At 41.0% G+C, this 26,802-nt stretch overlaps 1 protein-coding gene and 1 pseudogene across 1 annotated transcript in view; one reads left to right on the top strand and one right to left on the bottom strand.

Moving 5' to 3' along the window:
* The window catches only part of RPGRIP1 (RPGR interacting protein 1), a 62,169-nt gene that overhangs the window by 27,274 nt on the left and 8,093 nt on the right, over nt 1-26,802 (top strand). Inside the window, exons 15-20 of the mRNA XM_088840020.1 lie at nt 105-256; nt 713-1,055; nt 2,267-2,448; nt 2,982-3,185; nt 3,705-3,843; nt 16,412-16,509. Coding sequence (XP_088696146.1) covers nt 105-256; nt 713-1,055; nt 2,267-2,448; nt 2,982-3,185; nt 3,705-3,843; nt 16,412-16,509 — 1,118 coding nt within the window. The remainder of the gene's footprint in view (nt 1-104; nt 257-712; nt 1,056-2,266; nt 2,449-2,981; nt 3,186-3,704; nt 3,844-16,411; nt 16,510-26,802) is intronic.
* On the bottom strand, nt 12,068-16,109 carry LOC148776639 (NACHT, LRR and PYD domains-containing protein 2 pseudogene; annotated as a pseudogene).

Genomic DNA, 26,802 nt, shown 5'->3' with positions numbered 1-26,802 from the left:
CAAAGTGTATAGTTGATCTGGTTTCCCATTTTCCTCTCCCTTTATCCTTGATCCTTGCCACACCGTCTGTATCCTCTCTGCCTCTCATACTTTCTGCTACCCAGGAACTGGTGGAGAAGTCTTTGGGGTGCTAGAGTACTGGATGAGGCTGCGCTTCCCTATAAGATCCAGTCTACAAGCATACAATAAGCGAAAGAAAGCCCAGGCATACTTGGCAGCCAATGTACTTGGAGCCTGGGAGTCCCAGAAGGATGAGGTGAGAAAAAGGATGAACCTATGCATCTCAGAGGACACTCAGTCAAACAGCTCTTGGGAACAGCTCAGTCTTCCACTCTTGATAAGTACTTGTTGCGTGTGAATAAAAGACAAAAACTGTCACACCACAACTAGTCTAGATCCTTCCCTTGGTCAAGCTTGAGTTTGAAATGAAATCATACCCTTGGAGCTAGCTACATCTCCTTTCTATAAACAAAATGGCTTCTCTGTTCCCCTGTTTAAGATGAGGCCTGAGTGCCAGCATCTCCCCGAGAGGGTTATCTGCCAGAGCCAGTTTGAAGGCAGGTGAAAGTCATTGATTAGGCATCTCTGTTTCCCAATCAGGATCCAGCAGTTCTCTAGGTCATAGCTTTTCCTCATCAAGAGTTCTAGGCTTCACCTGCAATGAATCTCTCAGCCTGCCCTTTTCCTCAATCCAAGACCAACATCTTTTCAGTCCAGATCGGGGACCTGGAAGAATCAGAATGAGCTGCGGGTGGAAATCATTCGATGCCGTGGCCTCCGGAGCCGATCGCTGGGAGCCCAACCCAGTCCTTACGTCATGTATCGCTTCTTTACCTTTTCTGACCATGACACCACCATCATTCCGGCCAGTAACAATCCCTACTTCAGAGACCTGGCTCGATTCCCAGTGCTTGTGACTTCTGACCTGGATCAGTATCTGAGGCGGGAGGCCCTCTCTGTGTACGTTTTTGATGACGAAGACTCAGAGCCTGGCTCATACCTTGGCCGAGTCCAAGTGCCCTTGCTTCCTCTTGCACAAAACAAATCCATTCAAGGTGGGAGTTCAAGATTATTACATCTTTATGCTCTCTGCCCAGTGTTGTCTCCCTGTCCTAATTCTACTTTTCTTGCTTGGAATAGTCTCTCTTAAAACTCGCTGAAAGGATTTGAGAATACTGTGAAGAGCAGCAGAGTAGAAGGCTTAGAGCCTCACTGATCACATGGAAACACTGGCTTCTGCTGCTGCTCTTGAGCAACAGAAGGAAATTCCCTAGTGGGTAGACCCACCACTCTGCAGTCCGTACCTCTGTGTCTGAACCAACATTTTCCGTCTCTGTAGTGCTTTCCAGTATTTGTTTTTACTTAAGGTCTGTTATTTCTTGGCACATGGCTAGATATCAGATTTTAAGTTGTGTCTGTAACATTTCACCGTAATTCTCTTGCTTCCTTTAAACATTAAATCCAAATGAGTCTTCCATGCCACACCAGGACAAATTTCCTGGTTTCCCCCCCAACCCCAATATGAAGCTGAACTTCATGCTACCTTATCCTACATTCATACCCAGGGTTGTACAGGTTGTACAAGAAGGGTCAACTCTCTGATTGCAGTCTGTCTTCTCATTAGGAAGTGTGGATGGTTACGGCCAGTATTGACCATATTAAAAAAGCTTTGTTCCAGGAAGTATGTGAGGCCTCCCTTCTCCCAATATCACGAGTGCTTAAAAAAAGCTGACTCTTCTGCTCACAACTCATCCTTTGCCAAAGAGAGGCAATGTGAGCCATCTGTTAATCAGTGTTATAAAGCAGAAGTCTGACATTCAGAAAAAAGCCATTTTGCTTAAGTCTTCTTGGTTTTTGTTATTTCAGAAATAGGGGCCACGGGTGTAGATAATAGTTTTCTTAGTATGCCTCAGGTGTAGAAACTGTTTGGTGATAGTAGAATGTGCTCTTGTTTACTGACGGTGACTGACGATAAGCAAGCTATATCTCTCCATGCATCTTTGACTATCCCTTCCTGAACCTGGAGTTACCCATCTTCCCCAATAAATATTTTGAGTAGCAGAAGTAAATATTCTGAGTGATTATGGATATTCACTGATATTTTATGTTGCTTCTGAATGTATTGTCATCATGGTTATTTGATTGATGTTAATTACAAACAAAACGTGAAATTTAAACTGGGGAAGTTTATGGGTAAGGTTGTGATAAACACTCACGTGCCTACTTTCATGTGATCAGATTTTATTAATGTCTGTGTGTCTCTCAGGTGATTTTAACCTCACTGACCCTGTGGGGGAACCCAATGGATCTGTTCAGGTGCAACTGGATTGGGCGTCCTGCTACCTACCCCCGGAGAGCTTCCCAAAGCCAGAAGCTCAGAGTGAGGAGGACACCAGGGATGGTTTAGAGACGTCAATAGAAGAGAAAGAAGCTTCCTTTCCTCCCCAGGTAGCAGATCTCCCCCAATCCTGTGGGGAAGATTTGATTTGAGGAAGACAGTATTAAAACTGGGGTAAAAGAAATTCCTTCTGTGAATGCCATGCGTGCATGCTAAGTCGCTTCAGTTGTATCTGACTCTGCAACCTTTGGACTGTAGCCCTCCAGGCTCCTTTGACCGTGGGATTCTCCAGGCAAGCAAACTGAAGTGGGTTGCTGTGCCCTCCTCCAGGGAATCTTCTGACGCAGGGATTGAACCGGCGGTTCTTATGGCTCCTGCGTTGGCAGGCTGGTTCTTTAACACTAGCACCACCTAGGAAGCCCGTGAATGTCAGGCTCTGCAGATTTAATCGGCAGCATTCACAGTGCCATAAGGGTGTGAATGGAACAAAGTCCTGGGTTTTATTGCAGGGAGGGAAGAAATGGCATATCTCCACTCCACGGCAAGAGATAAATGAAGTCTAATGCTGGCTCACAAATCTCTTTCTTGGTTATCATGGCTGTTAAACTCATCTTGTAAATCTGTTTCTGATCCTTCTGTTTAGGACCAGATGATGTCTATTGATATTCCCAGTGAAGCTGGCCAATATCAAGCTAAAAGAAAACCTCCTCAGGTGGGAGAAAGAAAGGAAAGGGAACACCAGGTTGCCGGCTACTCAAGAAGAAAACATGGCAGAAAAACAGGCATCCAAGGAAAGAACAGAATGGAGTATCTTAGTCATAACCTCTTAAATGGAAATACACTACAGGTAAGGCCTTAGAAACCCCGAAGAACAAAAGTGTGGGTCGTAGTGTCCCCAGGTATATTATTCTCGGAGGTAGAAGCAGAAGCAGGCACACAAGATAAGTGATAATCACGGCTTTTTGTGGTGAGCATGTATTTCCACAAACATAAATAGTTTAATAAACCTCTGGAGTGTTCAGTTCTTTTCAATCTAATTTAACAGATTATACAGTCTGTAATTTATGCTTAGAGATATAGTACCACAGTCCTAACTAGGTCACTTCAACTGTAATCAAAATAAATTTTAAAACAAGTATTTATTGAATATATATGTGTTTGATTCTACCTCTTCTTCATAGGAAACTGAATTAAAGTTACTATGTGGTCTGAAATATATATAAACGTACATATATGAGGTTATAAATATATATTATATGACTATATATATTTATATTGTATGTTAATTATAATTACGCAATATTAAACATATTAAATTATTATAATTATATAGTACACTTATTTACAATTATAATTGTATCTGAAGCAGGTGAAGTACGTCGAATGGAAATTCTCAGGGCTTAAGATCTCCACAGATCATGTTTTAAAAAATCAGCAAAAGGAAGAGGAAATGAAATCATCCTATTCAGCACAGATACTAAAGGAAACCCCACATCCTGTGAATGGTATTGTCTTTTTAAAATATGACTTTCCTTTGTAATCACTGGATTATTTTATAAAGCTGGTTATTTACTTTCTTCTTTCATCTTCATTGCTAAACTTTTCATGATCAATTGTACTGGAGACCCTAGGCTCAGTTTTATGTTATAAGTGTGCTGGTTAGGCCAACCAAGCTGTCATTCTCAAAGAAAGTAGCTGTCTATGTATTTAAAACTAGCTAGCCAGTATAACTGGCTTCCCAGGTGGCTCAGTGACAAAGAATCCACCTGCCAAGTAGGAGCTGTGGGTTCACTCCCTGGAGAAGGAAATGGTAACCCACTCCAGTTTGCCTGTGTGGGAAATCCCATGGACTACAGTCCGTGGGGTCACAAAAGAGTTGGATATAACTTAGACAACAACAACAAGCCAGTTTAGCTAACTAGCAAGTATGAAATGTTAATTCACTCAAGTTTTGTAAATTATGGTTACAGAGAAATAGGAGAAGGGTGATCCGTTCATTTGTGATTTAAATCCAAATTTCTTTTAAAATAAAGCAAGACTTTTGGGTTACACAGAAAAGAAGGTTATGATTTCAGGTTATAATTATGCAAACTAGGTAATTCAGACCAACTTTCCCATTGATGACACCTAAAAAGTCAAAGTTAATATAGTTTTCTGGACTTCCCTGTTGGTCCAGTGATTAGGAATCTGCCTGCCAGTGCAAGGGACATGGGTTCGATCCCTGTTTCAGGAAGATTCCACATGCTAAGGGGCAACTAAGCCCATGCAGCACAACTACTGAAGCCCAAGTGTCCTAGAGCCCTTGCTCTGCAACAAGACAAGCCACCGCACTGAGAAGCCCATGCTCTCACAACTAGAGAACAGCCCCCACTCACCACAGCTAGAGAAAGCCCATGTGCAGCAACGAAGATCCAGCAACCGCCAAAAATAATAAATATAAATAAATTTTTTAAACGCATAAAAAGTTGAAGTTAATATATATATATTTTTAATTAATGTTTTTTAAAAGCATTAAAGGGCCAATAATTAGGGAGGGAAGAATCATTTAGTCTTGATCAGGGAGATGATTGGAGCTCAGAGAGGTGAGCTGGAATTAATACTCCAGCCCTGGGACATTGCTGGCCTGGAGGAAGCAGTGGAAAGACGGAACTGTGCTTTTGGTGGACTTTTGGGGTGGAGAAACAAGATACAGTCTGAGTCTCGTTTCTGTCCAGCATAGGCAAGTGTCTCCTCAGAGCAGAATTCCCGACTCTGGTCTTGCACCCTGATGGCAGCACTTTCTGAGTCTTTTATCCTCTGAGAGGCAGAACTGTGCTTTGGGCACTTTTAGGCTAGAGAGTCAGGAGCTGACCTGAAGGCCACCAGACACTGGAGTTATCAGATACAACCTGCATAACAACGTGCTTAGTACCTTCATGAAAGTGAATGCCGAACTTTAAAATTTTAGTAAGGAACTGGGACTGTGAAAATTGATATTTTAAGCTTTTTAACGGTTTTAAAATAATTTCAAACTAATATAAGAGCTACGTGAATAAGACAAAAAAGTTCACATGCAGATTCACCAAATTTTAACCCTTCTTCACATTTTGCTTTATCAATTTTTCCTTGGAGCAGTTGAGAATAATTTGCAAACATCCCTTTACTGCTATATATTTTAGTTAGAAAAAGGATATTATATAACCACAGTACAGTGATCAGGTTTGCAAGCTTGACACGGGTGCGTTATTACCCAATATCCAGTCCATTTGTCAGCTGTCTCAATAACGTTCCTTATAGCAGGCTGCCGGAGGCCGCCCCCCTTTAATCTGGGATTTTACATTGCATTCAGTGATGTCTCCTTAGTCTCCTTTAATCTGGAACAACCTCTTTCCTTTGTCTTTCATGATACTGACGTTTTTGAAGGATTTAGGTGAGCTGTTCTGTGGAGCATGCCTTAATTTGGATTTGTCTGAAGTTCCTTTGTTAGATTCAGGTTATTAATTTTTTTACAGGAATACCACAGAAGTGATATTCTATCCTTTTCACTGCGTCATGTTAGAAGGTACGGGATGTCAGTTTGTGCCGTTATTAGTGATGTTAACTTTGATCATTTGGCTAAGAAAACATTTTGCCACATGTTTTCATCATAAAGTTATCATTTTCCCCTTGGTAGTTACTAAGTAATCATGAGAAGGTATTTTGAGTCCATGTAAATATTCTTCATCAGATTTCACCTAATAATTTTGGCATTCATTTATGTGGATTTTTTTGCCTGAATCAAATTACAAAATGTTTGCAAAATATATTGCAAATTTGAAAATGAATCAATAGAAATTATAGAACTGCTAAATACAGAAATTTATGAGGAAAAGAGCTGGGTGTATCAGGTGAGTGTTTGCTCCCCGTTTTTTGTCTGATCGCAACAAAGATTTGGAGTGATGGACATTAAAGCCCCCTCAGCATGTCACAGCTCTCGGGTCTTGGACAGACCGTGTTTAGTTCTCAGGTCTCGAATGGACCGTGTTATAGCTCTTAGACAAATCAGTGTTACAGCTCAGTGTTACAGCTCTATTTTATTTAGAAGATAGCAGAAAAATCCATCTTCAAGGTGTGAGGGCACGTCGATCCAAAGACTCGAAGAGAAGGACGCCCCAGCACGCAGAAGAGAGAGAGAGAGAGCTAGCTTTGGCTCCTCTTTTTATATGCTTTTTTTCCCTGGGCCTGTCCTGTGTAAACTGGGCCAGCCAGGAGTGTTGTTTGTTTTACCTGAGGTCCGCACTCGGGTCCTCCGACCTTCCTTTGTTGTGTTTTAGCGGGCTTTTCCCTTCCTTGTCTTTTGGCCACTGCCATTTTGAACTCCTTTTCCCTACTCTACCTCCTTAACAGGTTGAAAGCAGATTAGACAGAATTTAGATGAGAATTGGTGAAATTATCCAGAAAAAAGCGAGAGACAACAAGATGGAAAATACTACAGAGGAGAAGAGAGAGCAAATGAGGTCTTAGCTGTACTTGGGTCTTCCCTGGGAGCTCAGTGGTAAAGAATTCGCCTACAAAGAAGGAGACACGGATTAAATCCCTGGGTGGGGGAGATCCCCTGGAGGAGGGCACAACAACCCACTCCAGTATTCTCGCCTGGCGAATCCCTGAAAGAAGAGCTTGGCAGGCTACAATCCATAGGGTTACAAAGAGTCAGACATGACTGAAGTGACTGAGCATGTGCGCATGCAAGCTATACTTAAATGGAAAAGAGAAAGAAGGGGGAACAAAGGCAATAAAGTGGTGATGACTTGGAATTTTCCAGAATTCATAAAAGGTATTAATATTCAATGAAATGAAACTCAAGCAGGATAAGTAAAAAATCAAAATCTAGACATATAGAGTAAGATTGTGGAAAATAAAATCAAAGAGAAAATACCAAAAGTATCCATTTAAAAGAAAAACAGCCATGGGTGCACTGTTGGTAAGAAGGACAATGACATCAAGAATGACATCCGTAGTCCCGCTTCTTATATTTCTCATAATATTTGCCTTTATATTTAGGTGCTCCTATTTGTATTTAGGTACATAAAGTGAAAGGAAAGTGAGGTCTCTCAGTCGTGTCCGACTCTTTGCGACCCCATGGACTGTAGCCTACCAGGCTACTCTGCCCATGGGATTTTCCAGGCAAGAGAAATGGAGTGGGGTGCCATTGCCTTCTCCAGGGGATCTTCCCAACCCAGGGATCGAACCCAGGTCTACCGCATTGCGGGCAGACGCTTTACCATCTGAGCCACATATCATTACAATTGTTATATCTTCTTGAATCGATCACTTAATCATTAGGTAGTTAATCTTTGTCTTTTGTAACAGTCCTTATTTTAAAATTTATTTTGTCTGATGTGAGTGATTTATTTATGTGATTTATTTTGCTACTCCAGCTTTCTTTTCTTTGTTTTAATATTTATTTATTTGGCTGCACTGGATCTCACTTGTAGCATGCAGAATCTTTAGTTGCAGCATGAGAACTGTTTCAACATGTGGGATATAGGTCCTTGAATAGATTGAACGCAGGCCTCTGCATTGGGAGCAGAGTCTTAACCACTGGACCACCAGGGAAGTCCCAACTCCAGCTTTCGTTTGATTTCCATTTCAATGGATTACCTTTTTTGATTCCAATGGAAAGACATTGAAATGGAAAGACACATTCCATTCCGATCTGCATGTGTGTCTCTAGATCTGAAGTGGGTCTCTTGTAGGCAGCATATATATGGGTCTTATTTTTGTGTACATTCAGCCAATGTATATCTTTTGGTTGGAGCCTTTAATCTATTTACTTTTTAAGTAATTGATTTGTAGTCATTGCTGTTTTGTTCATTATTTGGGGGTTGTTTTATAGCCTTTTTTTTTCTTTCCTTTTTTTTTGTTCTCTTCTTCTGTGATTGAATTAATATATTTAGTGTTATGTTTGGATTTCTTTTTCTTTCTTGTGCTTCTATCTATATAGATTTTTGATTTGTGGTTACAATGAGGTTTTTATATAGCAATATGTGTGTGTATGTGATTAAGTTGCTCATCTCTTAATTTCAAATGTATTTGTTCTCTCCTCCTCTTATTGTTTTTGGTATCATATTTTACATCTAATTGTTTTATATATACCTTAACTGCTTTGTTGTTCAGTTGCTAAGTTGTGTCTGACTCTCTGCAACCCCATGGACTGCAGCACACCAGTCTTCCCTGTTCTTCACTATCTACTGGAGTTTGCTCAAACTCATGTCCATTGAGTTGGTGATGCCATCCAACCATCTCATCCTCTGTCACCGTCTTTTCCTCCTGCCCTCAATCTTTCCCAGCATTGGGGTCTTTTCCAATGAATCTTGATTTCCTTTAGGATTGACTGGTTTGATGTCCTTGCTGTGCAAGGGGCTCTCAGGAGTCTTCTCCAGCACCACAGTTCAAAAGCACCAATTCTTCAGTGCTCAGCCTTCTTTATGGTCCAGCTCTCACATCCATACATGACTACTGGAAAAATCTTAGCTTTGATTAGACCTTTGTTGGCAAAGTGATGTCTCTGCTTTTTAATATGCTGTCTAGTTTTGTCAATAGGTTTTCTTCCAAGGAGCAAGTGTCTTTTAATTTAATGGCTGCAGTCGCCATCTGCAATGATTTTGGAGCCCAAGAAAATAAAATCTGCCATTGTTTCTATTTTTTTGACATCTATTTGCCGTGAAGTGATAGGGCCAGATGTCATGATCTTCATTTTTTGAATGTTGATTTTTAAGCCAGCTTTTTCACTCACCTCTTTTACCTTCATCAAGAGAGTCTTTAGTTCCTCTTAACTTTCTGCCATTAGGGTGGTGTCATCTGTATATCTGAGGTTGTTGATATTTCTTGTGGCAATTTTGATTCCAGCTTGTGATTCACCCAGTCTGGCCTTTCGCATTATGTACTCTGAATATAAGTTAAATAAGCAGGGTGGCAATATATAGTGTTGATGTATTCCTTTCCCAATTGTGGGTATATATGATTTTACTACTTCTGTTTTTAACCTTCCTACTAGTTTTGTGTATGGATGATTTCCTAACTTTACTGTGTATATTTTCCTTTACTGATGGAGGAGTTTTTCTTTTCATAATATTCATGTTTCTAGTTGTGGTCTTTTCTTTTTCACTTAAAGGAATTTCTTTACTCTTTCTTGTAAAGCTGGTTTGGTGGCACTGAACTCTTTGAGCTTTTGCTTATCTATAAAGCTTTTGATCTTTCCATCAAATCTGAATGAGAACCTTGCTGGATAAAACATTCTTGGTTATGTTTTTCTTGTTTGTCACGTTAAATATATCATGTCACTCTCTTCTGGCCTGCAGAGTTTCTGTTGAAAAGTCAACTGATAGCCTTATGGAACTTCCTTTGTATGTTATTTGTTGCTTTTCTCTTGCTGTTTTTATATTCTCTCTTTATCTTAAATTTTTCTAATTTTAATTACTCTCTATCTTGGTGTGTTTCTCTTTAGGTTCATCCTATGTAGAACTCTTTATATTTCCTGGCATTGGGTGACTATTTGCTTTCCCAAGCTAGGGAAATTTTCAGCTGTTGTTATTTCAGATATGTTCTCTGCCCCTTTGTCAGGCTCTTCTTCTGAAAGTGAAAGTCCCTCAGTTGTGTCTGACTCTGCAATCCCATGGACTATACAGTCCGTGGAATTCTCCAGGCCAGAATATTGGAGTGGGTCCCTTTTCCAGGGGATCTTCCCAATCCAGGGGTCGAACCGAGGTCTCCCACTCTTCTTCTGGGACCCCTATAAGGCAAATATTAGTGTGCTTGCTGTTGTCCCAGCTGCTGCTAAGTCACTTCAATCGTGTCCGACTCTTAGCGACCCCATGGACTGCAGCCCACCAGGCTCCTCCGTCTGTGGGATTTTCTAGGCAAGAGTACTGGAGTGGGCTGCCATTGCCTTCTCCGGTGTTGTCCCAGAGGTCTCTATAAATGTCCTTATTTCTTTTCCATGTTTTTTCTTGTTTCTGTTCAGTATCAGTGATTTCCACTACTGTAGCTCACTGATCCATTCCTAGGTATCATTTAGTTTACTGTTTATCCTTCTAGTATATTTTTCATTTCAGTCATTGTAGTCTTCATCTCTGAGGGGTGGTTCTTTACATAAATTCTCAGCCTACATTCATCCTCCTCCCAAGTTCTTTGATCATCTTTACAAGCCCTACCTAGAATTTCTTTTCATGTAGATCACTGATGTCTACTTCACTAACAACTTCTTCTGGGGTTTATCTTGTTCCTTTGTCTGAAACAAGTTCCGCTGTTGCCTCATTTTGCCCATGTTGCTGTATCTTGTAGATTGGCTATTCCATATTTACTGACCTTGGAGAAATGGCCTTTTGCAGTAGACATTGTATGCATCCCAGCAGCACACTCTGCTCTTGTCACTCAAGTGACACGCTCTAGGGTTTCCCCCTATGAGGGCTGCATGAGCCCTTCTGTTGTGGTGGGCTGACTATGTGGGCAATCTGGTGAGCTTGTTTTTCTCCTGGTCCACCTGCTTGCCCGGCTCTTCCTTTTGTGGAGGCTGCTGGCACCAGTTGGCAAGACCGAGTCACAGGGTGGCTGATTGTGGAACCCCAGAGGTCTTCAGGGCTACTGCTGGGCATAATCAGGGTCCAAAAGACTCCAGGGCTATAGCTTACTCACTGGTGGGTGAAGTCAGACTCTGGGGTTAGTGCTGGCCTACGGGCAGGCAGAGCCAGGTCCTGGAGTCTTACTGCAGGGCTTGGGTGTCCCAGAGCTGGTGTTAGATCACTGGTGGAGTGGGCCCGTTTCTGACACAGTTGTGTGTGGGGTCCCAGGTGTCCCAAAGCTTGTGTTGACCTGCTAGTGGGCATGGCCAGGGCCCAGCCAGTCCCGGGTCCGGGTTGGGCCTACTGCGTGATTGTGGTTTGCTTGTGTATGGTGTCTGCCCCCTGGTGGGTAAGGCTGGTCCGGAGGCTGGAGCAGGCTCTCTGAAGGGGTGGGCCGTGTCCAGAGTTGACTGTGGGCTCATGGAGTCTTGAGTCAGTCTGTCTGCTAATGGGTGGGGCTGTCTCCCCACCCAGTTAGTTGCTTGGCCGGAGACATCCCAGGACTGGCACCTACAGGCCGTTGGGCCAGTGTAGGGCTAGGTCCTGAGGCTACTAAATAGAGGGAAGATCCCACAGTGGTGCTTGCCAGCAGCAGTGTCTGGGTGGTAGAAGGAGCTCCCCAAGATGGCTGCTGTCAGTGTCCATGTCCCCAAGGTAAGCTGCACTTGCCTACAGTCTCTCTAGGAGATTCTTCAAGATCAGCAGGTGGGATTCCTATCAAGCTCCTCTCAGTTTATTGCTTCCTCCACGAGTCCTCCAGCATGGAAGATTTTATGTGCACACTTTAAACTGAAGTCTCTATTTCCCAGCCCCCTGGGATTCCTGATCGTAAATTTGTCTGGCCTTCAAAGTCAGATGTTCTGGGGGTGCGTCTTTCCAGTGCAGGGCCCCCAGGCTGAGGAACCAGTGTGTGGCTCAGATCTCCCTGTCCTCTGGGACAGCCTCTGCAGCTGTAATTATTCCCGTTTCTGGGTCACACACCGGAGGATATGGGACTTGACTGTATCCCAAGTCCACCCCCTACCCATCTTGTTGTGGTTCCTTCTGTATAGCTTTAGTTGAATTTTCTTTCTAGAAGGTTCTGGTTTTTTCCCTGATAGTTGTTCTGCCAAAAGTTGTGATTTTGGTGTGTTTGTGAGAGGAGATGAGCTCAGGGTCTTTCTGTTTCACCATCTTGGTTGATCTCCCACAGTGGTTTTTTCAAAGATTCACACAGAAACTTCAGTACAGTCAGTAATCCCTATGTAATTCAGCCCCAGATTCAAGTGTTCTGGGCTTGATTTTTATTAGAGAAGCTTTGAGAAACGATTGCAAACATCCCTGGTTATATTGCAGCACTGTAGCCTCAAGATCTAGGGTTTACACTGTGGGTAACTCAAGCCCTCGAACACAGAAGTTTCATCCTGTCATCCGTGAGGTCTTGCTTACCAAGAGCAATGAGTCGGCCTCTGATTGATGATCAAAGCAGAAGAGAGATCCTTGCAATAGGTTTTCTTAAGGTAACAATTTTCCAGTGTCAGCCTCTGGAGGAAGCACTTCAGGTTTCTCAAAGTTACATATAGCAACTTGACACTTTCATCCAGAAGCTCATTTTCTGTGAAGTTCGAGAATGCGAGTGAGTGCTTGGTTTCAAAGGGAGGAGGGAAGATGAACTCACTGATGAATGGTGACAGAACAAGATACCAGCATGAGACAGTACAGATTACATTTTGGGTGTCTCAAGGCCTCACACAATGGGGAAAGAACATAATTTTGGTCATTTCCTTTGAAGGCCAGATGCGTTGCCTTCTTATGCATTGCTACTTGTAGCCACCAAAAGTGAGGCAGAAGTTTCAATAAGCATCAGCTGAGGAAATAACTTTGAGAATCACTTTCTGCACGTGACAGGTAGAAGAGCCTAATTTCTCATAAAGAATCCTCACCAATGAAGTACTAAGAAATATCTGATGTCCAGAAATACTAGATTCTTGTTTGAGCCAAACATGGAACAAAGATCCATCCAGACAGGAAGCAATTATTGATCATTCTTGGACTGTCAATATCTGGTTTTGATACATTTTCATTCTCCAGAAATATCCCCTTTTGTAACTGTAGCAAACCTTTCTGAAAGTTTTGACAGTGCTTGAGGCAGAACAATTTGAGTTCATGATATCCATTTTATTTTTCAAATATTGGGACATCTCCGTATCATAGACCATTGCATCCTTCACAAGCTGCTCTTCCTGAGATTTGTAAAGATGGTACAAAACCACCTTTATGTTCATCGTTGAGGAAAAGGGTTTATTCTTTTCAGACTATGCTTTGTATTTCAATAAGTCCCATTTGATCTCTAATTGACACTTGGCAGTCAAAAATTCTCTCTGGTCTCCTGACTCTCTTTTCATTAGAGAGGCTGAATAAGTATGCTGCTTGGGTCAGTTGGGAGTTCTTCAGTCTTTTTTCCTCAAAAAGTAGCTTCTGCACATCCTCAGTGTCTTACCTGAGTCTATCCCTGTCTTCCTCGTCCTCGCTCTCCAAAATGTTGGATATAATGACAAGAAACTGCCAGCTACTGAGGTGGATGAAGAAGTAGCAGCCCTCACAGTCTGTGCCCCTTTGAAGGGTATCCCCATCCAGGAAAGGACAAAGATCAGACTCTTTTGACCAAAACCTCCTGAGGGCTTCTCCTTCAAACATAGATGTCTGCATCCACATGACCTCAGCACTAGGAGAAACAGAACCTTCATTAGAGCTTGGAGGTGTTGCCAGGCACCTGCGTGAACTGGTTGCAAATAAAACACAAGAACAGCAATGTGGTAGTTTGGCAAGCCAGGGCTGGGTCTTTCCTCTTCCTCCTCTCAGTTTCAGACAAGTGCAGACAATCCAGCACTCCTGTTTAACATTGTAGTGGAGGTTTTAATTATTGCAATAAGAAAAAAATTATTGCAATAAGGCAAGAAGAAGAGAAGTCGTACAGATGGGAAAGGAAGAAGTAGTGTTACCTTTATTTGCGATCAACATGATCCTCTATTTAGAAAATCATAAGAAACCAATAAAAATTTTTAAACAACTGAAACTAAGAGCACGTGAACAAGGTTGCAATATATAAATCAATATTTCAAAATTAATTGTATTTCCATATTTTATAAATGAACAATCTTGAAGAAAACAGTTACATTCACACTATCATCTAAACTTTAAAGAGGTTTAGGAATAAGTTTAATGGAAGAAAGGTAAGTCCTATATACTGAAATCTAAAAAAGTCTTTAAGAGAAGTTAAGGAAGATTCAAATAAATGAAGAAATGTACCATGTTTATGGATTGGACCACTCAAAATTATAAAAATGATGCAGTTCTACCCAAATTTTATATAGAAAAGCAAAGAATCTACCCGAAACAATTTAGTAAAAGAAAAAATTTGAAATTTTTGTACTATTTGATTTCAAATCTTACTATGAAGCTGCAGCAATTCAGACAGTGTTGCACTGTCAGTGTTAGCACAAAGATAGATTTATATATCAGTGGAACAGAATTGCTAATCCAGAAATAGATCCTTTTATTGTCAGTTGATTTTCCACAAAGGTTTCAAAGTCATTCAGTAGGGAAATCTAATCTTTCCAATAAATGGCTCTGGGACAATCTTATCCACATACAGAAAAAAAGAGAACTTAGACAAGACACCGTAAAACTTCTGTGCTTAGATGCAGAGTCATGTCCGACCCTGAGACCCCATCGACTGCAGTCCGCCAGTCTTCTCTGTCCATGGGGATTCTCCAGGCGAGATTACTGGAGTGGGTTGCCATGCCCTCCTCCAGGGGATCTTCCCAACCCAGGGATCAAACCCAGGTCTCCCACATTGCAGATCACAGACAAAACATTCTCTGACCTGAATTGTACCAATGTTTTCTTAGGTCAGTCTCCCAAAGCAATAGAATCAAAGCAAAAATAAACAAATGGGGCCTAATCAAACTTTACAAGTTTGTGCACAGCAAAGGAAACCATAAACAAAATGAAAACTAGAGAATGGGAGGAAAATATTTGCAAACAATGTGACCGACAAGGGCTTAATTTCCAAAGATACAAACAGCTCCAACAACTCAACAACAAGAAAAAAAAAACAAACACCCAATCAAAAAATGGGCAGAAGACCTAAATAGACATTGCCCCGAAGAAGACATACAGATGGCCAATAGGCACAAGGAAAGATGCTCAACATCACTAATTATCAGAGAAATGCAAATCAAAACTACAATGAGGTACCACTTCACACAGGTCAGAATGGCCATTATTAAAAAGTATACAAATAATAAATGTTGGAGGGTGTGTGGAGATACTCTTACAGTATTGATGGGAATGTAAATTGGTATAGCCATTATGGAAAACAGTATGGAGTTCCCTCAAAAAACTAAAAATAGAACTACCATTTGATCCTGCAATCCCACTCCTAGGCACATATCTGGGAAAATCATACTTCGAAAAGGTATGTGCACCCCAGTGTTCATTGAAGCAGTATTTTCAGTAGCCAAGACATGGAAGCAATCTAAATATCCAATGATAGATACATAGATTAAAAAGATGAGGTAATGGAATATTACTCAGCCATAAAAAGTGAAATAATGGCACTAGCAGCAACATGGATGGACTTAGAGATTATCCTACTAAGTGAAGCAATTCAAACAGAGAAAGACATAGAATATGATATCACTTATATGTGGAATCTAAAAAATTATACAAATGAAGTTATCTATTTACAAAACAGAAACAGACTCACAGACCTAGAAAACAGATTTATGGTTACCAAAGGGGAAAGCTGGAGGGGAGGGATAAATTAGAAGTTTGGGATTAACATGTATACACTGCTGTATATAAAATAGATAATCAACAAGGACCTATTGTATAGCACGGGAAACTCTACTCAATACTCTGTAATAACCTATATGGGAAAAGAATCTGAAAAATAAATACATGTATATGTACAACTAAATCATTTTGCCGTATATCTTATACTAACACAGCATTTGTAAGTCAACTATAATCTAATATAAAATGAACATTTAAAAATAAGTAAATAAAAATGCCTACCTTAAAAAAAGTTTTAAGTTTAAAGTTTTAAGTTTAAGTTTTAAGAGTATCAAGATCACACTGTAAGAAAGAGCATGTGGGATGAGAGACACTGTTTGATGCCAGTCTTTGTAAAATACAATCTGCTGCATCCTGATTATACTGTTTTTCCTCGCTTAGTAATTTTCTCCAGTCCCTGAAAGGACAAATTTTCTCTCTACCTACTATCTACCTTCCTTCCTTTTCTATTTTTCAGAAGTGAACCTTGTGTGTTTGGTAATCCTCTGAAGAAGTGAAACTTTAAAAAAAAGGGTTTGATTCTTAGTAACTACAAAATCTAGGTACTCAGAATTAATACCTAGATAGTAAATTGAAGATGTGGGTACTAAGTCTTTTCTGGGCTAGACAGCATGTTCCAAAACAGCTCTGTAACTCTAATTTTCTTCTCTGACAGATAAAGAATTCTGTGAACAAGCTTCTGAAGTCAGTGAATCACAAACTACAGACAGCGATGAGATAGTAACACCTGTATCTCAAAAATGTCCCAAGGCCGTAAGTACACTGGGGTAACCGCTGTGCATGAGCCAAGATCGTTAAGTAATGACAGTGTGCTTAATGGCCACGTGTGTGAAGTTCAAGTCCCGTTGTAATGAACCAGATGGGAAATTCAAATTATTTAGTTAAATTTACATTGCGATTGAATGGAAGTCTGTTGATACAGGCAGATGAAAGGATCATTTTCTTGATTTGGCATGAATACAGATGAGGACTGACTTCAACACTTGTCTCTCTTCTTTGGATCCCTTACCTACTTCCTTCATTGTAAATTGTGATTTACTCAGCCTGTGACACCCCTTTCTTTAAATCTACCTTAAGAGAGCAGGTTTACTTTGGGAGGTGGAGGCTGGACGAAAGGAAAGGATTCTTTCTGGGAGGGCTCAGAGAGATCCTTCAGTTTTTGAAGGTTTTTATTCAACCTTTAAAACCTGTAATTACAATTATATATTAAGCATTTTGGCCTCAAATCTCTTTTGGAACTAATTGAGGCTGCACACACACACACACACACACACACACACACACATACACGTGCTCACACACACACACATGAATAAATATTCACAGGTATATTCACAGTCATTTTACTGGAATATTGTGAAGTTATAAATGAGATAGAAGACAATCACTCTAGCTGCTAGAATGCTCTCTCGTACATTTGCAGGCAGTCAATAAGTATTTGTTGAACGAGTGAGTGAATGAAAGATTAAAATCTAGTTGAGAATTATGAACCTTATTAGAAACAATAAAGGGAAGCATAGGGCTATCTGGAATCAAGTGGGTAGATTATGTGATATAACTCTTTTAAGGTTTGTGAGAATTCCAAACAGGAAAATTACTGTTGCTCCTGTAGAGATCAGAAAACTCTTCCTTGGAAGTCAGAAATCGTACTGAGGTTTTATAGAAAAATGAAGAATATTGGAATGGGGAGAAACAATTCGAGTGCAGTAGACTCAGGCCGTTAAAATGGCAAATAGTTGAGTTTATTTTCTGAACTTTTATCTGTCACATCTTTTATAGACACTATGTAACTAATATCTTGAGAAATGTTTGTAAGACAGATCAGAGCCATAGAATTAGAACTAGACCATAACACCTTAGCCATCACAAGGTGAAGAAGACCAGGTGATGTGTCCAGGATTGTAGCAGTAGTTAATGAAAGAGGTGGAACTTCAGTCAAGTTTTCTAAACTGTGTACCTCTCAGATCAACCCAAAAAGCAGTCAGCTGATCAGCAGGTCAGACAGATGACATTAAAAATATTACCCTAGGACTTCCCTGGTGGTCCAGTGGTTAGGAACCCCCCTGCCAGCGCAGGGAGACAGGTTCGATCCCTGGTCCAGGAAGATTCCACATGCTGCAGAGCAACTAAGCCCATGTACCACAACTATTGAAGTCCATGCACCTAGAGCCTGTGCTCCTCAACAAGAGAAATCTCTGCAATGAGAAGCTGCACACTGCAACAAAGAGTAGCCCGTGCTCTCCACAACTAGAGAAAACCCACACACAGTAATGAAGACCAGTCAAAAATAAAAATAAAAATAAAGAATTAAAATAAAAATTACCCTAAATTAAATACTCTTAAATGAGGTCTGTTAGAAACCCTTTATGTACCCAAAAATGTTACTTGATAAACTAAACATGAAATCTGATCATATTTAGTAAAAATTAGTGTTGTTATCAAGTTAAACTTAAAACACAGATACACGTATACTTGATACCAGAAAAGCTTTATCCAAAGTCCATGTTTGGGAGTTCCCTGGTGGCCTCATGGTTAGGATTCCATGCTTTTACTGCCATGGCTTGGGTTCAATCCCTGATGGGGAAACTGAGATTCCACAAGCTACATGGGGCAGCCAATAGAAAAAAAAGTCCAGGCTCTTGTTCAACTCATCCATAAGAATTTAGATGGGTAACACAAAACACAAAGGGAAAAAAAAACAACAAACACCACACCAAGGGTAAGGATTAAAGAGAACAAAGGAGCAGGGGGAAATTTCTTAGTGGTCCAGAGGTTAGGATTAGCATTTTCACTGCTGTGGCCCCGATTCAATCTCTGGTCAGGGAACTAAGACCTCACAAGCTGTGCAGCATGGCCTGAATAAATAAATACAATTTGTTTTAAATAAAAAAGAAGAAGTTCATTGAGGCAGAAGTGAAAGTTACACACTCAGAGTGCAGGCCTCCTCAACAAGTGAGGGGCATGCCACAAGGTTTTTTGATCCCCCTTTTATCCTATTTTTAGCCCTTTGAATGGATGGGAGTATTTTTGATTAGGGGTGGAATATTCATTGAGGGAAGGGTTTAAGTATGGCCTGGATTGCCCCAGGTTGCATCACCTCTGGGTCTCATGCATTTATTTCCTGAAGACATTATACAAGTGCTCTAAGAACTGTTCTCCCGTACTAGTCAAACACCACAGGGGAAGGTCAAACAGGATTATCAGCAATCTGTACATTTTTACTCTGCATGTGCCATGGTTTTTGTGGTCAGTTTCTTGTTCAGATGCTAAAAGTTTCTGTTTTAGATGCCATTTCTCCATGTTCGTCATCTCATTAAGTGCAAAATAAAGAGGTATATAGGCTGTCTTTGGGCCCAGCCTTGTCTTTCCTGCCTCGTACTCAATCCTGTTTGTATTTCAGAATAGCTGGGCATGAAAGATGGAAGAGGTTGAAGGTCCAGAGACAGTGGTTGGTCTCTGTCCCTCTTCTGCCTGGAGTCAGGCACAGCAATGGAGGAGGCAAGAGAATGTAATGTTTAGGAACATGGAAATGTGGTTCAGACAAAAGTGGTTTAGATCCAGGCTCTGCTGTTAATATCTATACCATCTGGGGGGAGTCGTTTAACCTCTGTTGGGGTCTATTTTCTCATCTATAAAGTGGTAATATTTTTTAAATTGAAGTATAGTTTATTTACAGTGCTTCAGGTGTATAGCAGTGTGATTCAGTTATATATATTCTTTCTTAGATTCTTTTCCATTATAGGTTATTACAAGATATTGAATATAGTTCCCTGTCCTATATAGTAGGTCCTTGCTCTTTACTCACCACGTACTCCTAATTTATCTCTCCCTCCTTTCCCCTTTGGTAACCCTAGATTTGTTTTCTATGTCCAAGTCTATTTCTGTTTTGTAAATAAGTTCATTTGTATCATATTTGAGATTCCACATGTAAGTAATATCATATGACATTTGTCTGTTTCACTTCACTTTGTATGATAATCTCTAGGTCCACCCATGTTGTTGTAAATGACATTATTTCCTTTTTATGGCTGAGTAATAGGGGTCGGACACGACTGAGCGACTTCACTTTCACTTTTCACTTTCACACATTGGAGAAGGAAATGGCAACCCACTCCAGTGTTCTTGCCTGGAGAATCCCAGGGACGGGGGAGCCTGGTGGGCCTCCGTCTATGGGGTCACACAGAGTCGGACACGACTGAAGTGACTTAGCAGCAGCAGCAGCAGCAGCAATATTCCATGAGTTTGAGTGAACTCCGGGATTTGGTGATGGACAGGGAGGCCTGGCGTGCTGTGATTCATGGGGTCGCAAACAGTCGGACACAACCGAGCGACTGAACTGAACTGACTGAATATTCCATATTATATATATGTATGTGTTGTGCTGTGCTAAGTTGCTTCAGTCATGCCCAACTCTTCGCGACCCCATGGACTGCAGCCTGCCATGCTCCTCTATCCATGGGGTTCTCCAGGCAAGAATACTGGAGTGGTTGTCATGCCCTCCTCCAGGAGATCTTCCTGACCCAGGGATCGAACCTGTGTCTCTTGCATCTCCTGCATTGGCAAATGGGTTCTTTACCACTAGCTCCACCTGGGAAGCCCAGTGTGTGTATACACACACACAGACACACGATATCTTTATTCATCTGTTGATGGACATTTAGATTGCTTCCATGTGTCTTGGCTATTGTAAATAGTGCTGCTATGCATATTGAGATTGCAAAGTGGCGATATATATGCCCACTTTATAGCCATGTGGAAAGATTTAAGTAAGGTAATATGTGATAAGGGTTTAATATAGTGCTTGGGACAAATTAAGCACTAAATGATAGTGATGATGATGTTGATGGTGGCAGCAGTCTATCTCCTCTCTGAAATACTTTTGTTCCCCAATGCAAGCTTCTATGGTGTGGTAGTGGCCCCTACAAGGAAGGACAAAGCCCTAAGGGGAGGAGATCCAGACAGAGGGCTGTCATTTCCCTTCTAACTGCCAGGTCAGCTGTATAGGTTACAACTTTTAAGAACTTTCGCAAATGTCTTTCCCTTGTACTGATAAAAAGCAAAGCAGTTACAGTACATTTGGGTCTTTAATTCCCTCTCTTAAAGTCCAGAATTAAAAGAGTTCCTTTATCATAGGATGTTAGTAGGACCATTCCAGAGGAGGCTCTATTAATAACATAAGGTTCCTAAAGGTCTTCTGTACTTTCAAGAATCCCCAGGAAGGGATCTCAATCCAAACCTCATGGTTTCCTCCATATGAAGTTCTGTTCCTGATCTCAGGAGTCAGTCTCCTACTGAGTGGACCATATAATTAACCCCTGCCCCATCCTCTTATTAACATCTCCTAATGAGAAGGGAGCAATTATTTCCATTTGCTCTATGGCCTCAGATTACTGTCTCTTATCCATAGTGTATATAGGGTATATCAAGAACCAATAAAATAGAGGTTTATTCTATTTTCTTATACTCTTAAGTTCAGGAATTGAAGATTTCTTGACCCGTTATGTGTATTAATTAGTTTTAGGAACTCTGCCCTTCTCTCCCGTCAAAATTAGCTAGCACACCTGAATAAGCCAAAGGGAGCTATCTGTCTGTCACTAATGCTGAATAACTAACTGCTCTTAGGGGTTCTGCTCAGTTCAGTTCAGTTCAGTCTCTCAGTCGTGTCCGACTCTTTCTGATCCCATGAATCACAGCACGCCAGGCCTCGCTGTCCATCACCAACTCCTGGAGTCCACTCAAACCCACCTCTATCGAGTCGGTGATGCCATCCAGCCATCTCATTTTCTGTTGTCCCCTTCTCCTCCTGCCCCCAATCCCTCCCAGCATCAGAGTCTTTTCCAGTGAGTCAACTCTTTGCATGAGGTGGCCAAAGTATTGGAGTTTTAGCTTTAACATCAGTCCTCCAACACCCAGGACTGATCTACTTTAGAATGGACTGGTTGGATCTCCTTGCAGTCCAAGGGACTCTCAAGAGTCTTCTCCAATTAGCAAGTTCAAATGAGTTAATATATATTTCAGTTATTAATATGGTTAATACTACTAGTTACATATATAATATTACTAATTATATAAATGACATCAAACTATAGATCAACTGTACATATTATTCTTTTACAATGCTTTTTATCTTGAAATAATTATAGATTTGTAAACAGTTACAAAAAAAAAAAAATGTATGGAGAGGTACCATGTACTCATTTTTCCAAAACAGTTTTGGTCTGTATTATTCTGAAACATGCATTTTTCTTTTTTGAAAAAGTTTTTCTTTTTTAAAAAATAGCTCAGTTGGCAAAAAATCTGCCTGCAATGAAGAAGACCTGGGTTCGATTACTAGGTTGGGAAGATCCCCTGGAGGAGGACATGGCAACCCACTCCAGTATTCTTGCCTGGAGAATCCCATGGAGAGAGGAGCCTGGCGGGCTACAGTTCATGGGGTTGCAAGAGTCGGATATGGCTTAGTGACTAAATCACATCACCACAAGGTATAGCTGTATAATAGTATATATGTTTCAGGTGTACAACAGTGATTCACAATTTTTAAAGGTTATTATTCATTCATGATTATTATAAAATATTGGCTATATTCCTTGGCTTGTACAATATAATCCTTGCAGCTCATTTATTTTATACATAGTAGTTTTACGGCTTAATCCCCTACTCCTATCTTGCCCCTCCCTGCTTCCCCTCCCCACTGGTCACCACTAGGTTGTTCTGTATATCTGTGTGTCTCTTTCTTTTTCATATATTCACTAGTTTGTTTTGACTTTTATTTATTTATTTTTTAATTGAAGTGTAGTTGATTTACAATGTTGTGTTATTTTCTGTATAGAAAGTTATACATATATTCAGTTCTGTTCAGTTCAGTTGCTCAGTCGTGTCTGACCCTTTGCGACCCCGTGGACCGCAGCATGCCAGGCCTCCCTGTCCATCACTAACTCCCAGAGCTCACTCAAGCTCATGTTCGTTGAGTCAGTGATGCCATCCAGCCATCTTATCCTCTGTCGTCCCCTTCCCCTCCCATCTTCAATCATTCTCAGCAACAGGGTCTTTTCAAATGAATCAGTTCTTCACATCAGGTGGCCAAATATAAAAAAAGAATTAACTTATATGCAGAGTACATCATGAGGAACGCTGGGCTGGAAGAAGCACAAGCTGGAATCAAGATTGCCGGGAGAAATATCAATAACCTCAGATATGCAGATGACACCACCCTTATGGCAGAAAGTGAAGAGGAACTCAAAAGCCTCTTGATGAAAGTGAAAGAGGAGAGCGAAGAAGTTGGCTTGAAGCTCAACATTCAGAAAACAAAGATCATGTCATATGGTCCCATCACTTCATGGGAAATAGATGGGGAAACAGTGGCTGACTTTATTTTTTTGGGCTCCAAAATCACTACAGATGCTGATTGCAGCCATGAAATTAAAAGACTCTTACTCTTTGGAAGGAAAGTTATGACCAGCCTAGATAGCATATTAAAAAGCAGAGACATTACTTTGCCAACCAAAGTCCGTCTAGTCAAGGCTATGGTTTTTCCAGGGGTCATGTGTGGATGTGAGAGTTGGACTGTGAAGAACGCTGATCGCTGAAGAATTGATGCTTTTGAACTGTGGTGTTGGAGAAGACTCTTGAGAGTCCCTTGGACTGCAAGGAGATCCAACCAGTCCGTTCTAAAGGAGCTCAGTCCTGGGTGTTCATTGGAAGGACTGATGCTAAAGCTGAAACTCCAGTACTTTGGCCACCTCATGCGAAGAGTTGACTCACTGGAAAAGACTCTGATGCTGGGAGGGATTGGGGGCAGGAGGAGACGGGGATGACAGAGAATGAGATGGCTGGATGGCATCACTGACTCGATGGAGGTGGGTTTGAGTGAACTCTGGGAGTTGGTGATGGACAGGGAGGCCTGGCATGCTGTGATTCATGGGGTCGCTAAGAGTCGGACACGACTGAGCGACTGAACTGAACTGATACATACACATTCTTTTTTACATTCTTTTCCATTATGGTTTATCATAGGATATTAAATACAGTTCTCTGTGCTATGGCCTAGGACCTTTTTGTTTACCCTTTCTGTATGTAATAGCTTACATCTGGTAACCCCAATCTCTTACTCCATGGCTCCCCCGACCCTCTCCCCCTTGGCAACGTGAGTCTGTTCTCTATGTCTGTGAGTCTGTTTCTGTTTCCTAGATAGATTCATTTGTGTCATGTTTTAGATTCCACATGTAAGTGATATCACATGGTACTTGTCCTTCTCTTTCTGACTTACTTCACTTAGTATGATAGTCTCTAGTTGCATCCATGTAATCCTCACAGGACCCGTGTGAGTCCTTCAGCAAGTAATCATGGACTTAACCTGTCTTATTATTTGCCAGGCTCTGTGGTTACAATATGGTAAATAAGGTAGACTTAGTCCTTTCCTTTTTGAATCTTACGTTCTACTGAGTGAAAACAGATATAAATCACTGAACAAACAGATACTTGCTGATTCTAAATACTACAGAGAAAGCAAATTGGGTGATATAATAATAATGGGAAGAGTTGGGTTAAATGAGGTAGTAAGGAAAGAATTCTCTGAGGAGAGAACATTTCAGCTGAAATCTGAAGAATGAGAAAGGAATCCTTGGTGGGTAATTACTTCAGGTAGAGAAAATTCAAATGTAAATGCCCTGAGGTAGCAAATAGTTTGGTTCATCTTAGGCAGAGGTCTCCACCCTTTTTGGCAGCAGAAACTTGGTTTCGTGGAAAACAATTTTTCCACAGACTGGGGGTGGGAGTGGCATGGGGATGATTCAAGCACATTGCATTTATTGTACACTTTAATTCTATTATTATTACATCAGCTCCACCTCAGATCTTCAGGCTCTAGATCTCGGAGGTTGGGGACCCTTGATCTAAGGTACTGGAAAGCAAGGGAATGTTATATGTCAGTTTTATCTCAGTAAAGGTGGGTGGGGTGGAGTGCGGTTCCACTGTAAAATCTCATAGCCAGACTTTACAAATGAGCCTTGAGAGGAACAAATGTTTGGTGACTGCACCTAGCTTTTGCAGAGTTTGCCCTGTGTGCAGACCTTGTTTCTGTTTCTGTATAGCCAGGTATCTACAATGAAAGAAGGAAAGAGGGAGGAAATAATGCTGCAGTAACACCTTTGTTCACGTGTACTATTTTGTAAATGTCTTTGTGGAGTAGATTTCCTAGAAGTGGAACTGCTGGTTTCAAAAGGAACGTGCTCTTGAAATTTTGATGGATTCTACATTATCATCCCCCAAATGATACTAATTTACACTCTCACCCTGTAATGGCTTTTTTTTCCTCACAGTTTTATGAAAACTTTGCCCCCAAACATCCTCAGTTTAATGGAATGAGAACAACTGTGAGGGAAAGAGTCAAAAGTAATTTTTTAAAATTCAGATCTAGTTGACATGGAGAGAGAACAAAAGAAGTTAGTGGTATGTTAGATGCTAGGTCTAAAGGGGTTAGCAAAGCAGAGTTACGGTTCTAGAACCTGTGGAGCTTACAGTCTATGAAGTGCTGTCCAACAGAATTATAATGTGAGCCACCAATGTAATATAAAGTTTTCTAGTGTCCATGTTAAAAGTATAAAAAGAAAGAAGTGAAATTAATTTTAATAGTGTATTTTATTTAATCTCATATATCCAAAGAATCATCATTTCCACATGAAATCAATATGTAAAAATTATTGAGATATCTTATATTCCTTTTTAATGCAAAGTCTTCAAAACTGTGCATGAATTTTACACTTATAGCACATCTCAATTCAGATTAGCCACATTTCGAGTGCAGAGTGGCCACATGTGGCTAATGGCTATCATGTCATAACTGTGGTGCAGTGTTTTCCAACTGTGAGTTGACATCCTGTAGTGGAAAATGAAATAAAAATAGGGGATCCAGCCGACCCTGAAACAAATAAACCAAAAACTGAGATAGAATAGAATAAAAAATAATAGTTTGTATTGCATGTAGTAAGAGAGGACATTGGCCATGGCAGCAAGTCTGAAGCAGAGCTCAGAGAACTGGAGTGCAGGGTGGTCTGCTCTGTCTTGTACTTGGCAGGGTGTCGATGGGAGCCCAGGGAGCACTGGGCAGCCCTTTGCTTTAGTGGTTAAAACAGCCACTCAGTTGGCAGTTCTCTTAGGATCTAACTGTGGGAAAGAGCTGGATTGGTTTTTGTCAAGAAAGTTTAAGAAAACAATCTGTTTTCTCAGAAAGTTTCTTGATTCTTTCTGTCTGTGGTGATGGCTGAGAAAAGATGGTCTGGAGAAATGATTTTCTGGACTGGGAGACAGAGGACCTGGATTCTCTTTACCAGTTTCCCATGATTCAGTTCAGTTCAGTTCAATCACTCAGTAGTTTCCGACTCTCTGTGACCCCATGAATCACAGCACGCCAGGCCTCCCTGTCTATCACCAACTCCCGGAGTTCACTCAAACTCATGTCCACAGAGTCGGTGATGCCATCCAGCCATCTCATTCTCTGTCGTCCCCTTCTCCTCCCGCCCCCAACCTTTCCCAGCATCAGAGTCTTTTCCAGTGAGTCAACTCGTCGCATGAGGTGGCCAAAGTATTGCAGTTTCAGCTTTAGCATCAGTCCTTCCAATGAACACCCAGGCAATATTGATCTCGTTTAGAATGGACTGGTTGGATCTCCTTGCAGTCCAAGGGACTCGCAAGAGTCTTCTCCAGCACCACAGTTCAAAAGCATCAGTTCTTCGGCACTCAGCTTTCTTCACAGTCCAACTCTCACATCCATACATGACCACGGGAAAAACCATAGCCTTGACTAGACGGACCTTGGTTGGCAAACTGATGTCTCTGCTTTTTAATACGCTGTCTAGGTTGGTCATAACTTTCCTTCCAAGGAGTAAGCGTCTTTTAATTTCATGGCTGCAGTCAGCATCTGCAGTGATTTTGGAGCCCAAAAAATTAAAGTCTGACACTGTTTCCACTGTTTTTCCATCTATTTCCCATGAAGTGATGGGACCAGATGCCATGATCTTTGTTTTCTGAATGTTGAGCTTCAAGCCAACC

This window comes from Moschus berezovskii, chromosome 9, assembly GCF_049115385.1.
Source record: "Moschus berezovskii isolate FMDL1 chromosome 9, NW_MosBer_1.0, whole genome shotgun sequence".
NCBI lineage: Eukaryota > Metazoa > Chordata > Mammalia > Artiodactyla > Moschidae > Moschus > Moschus berezovskii.
The sequence above is the reverse complement of the archived record's forward strand: the minus strand, read 5'-3'. Positions and strand labels throughout refer to the sequence as shown.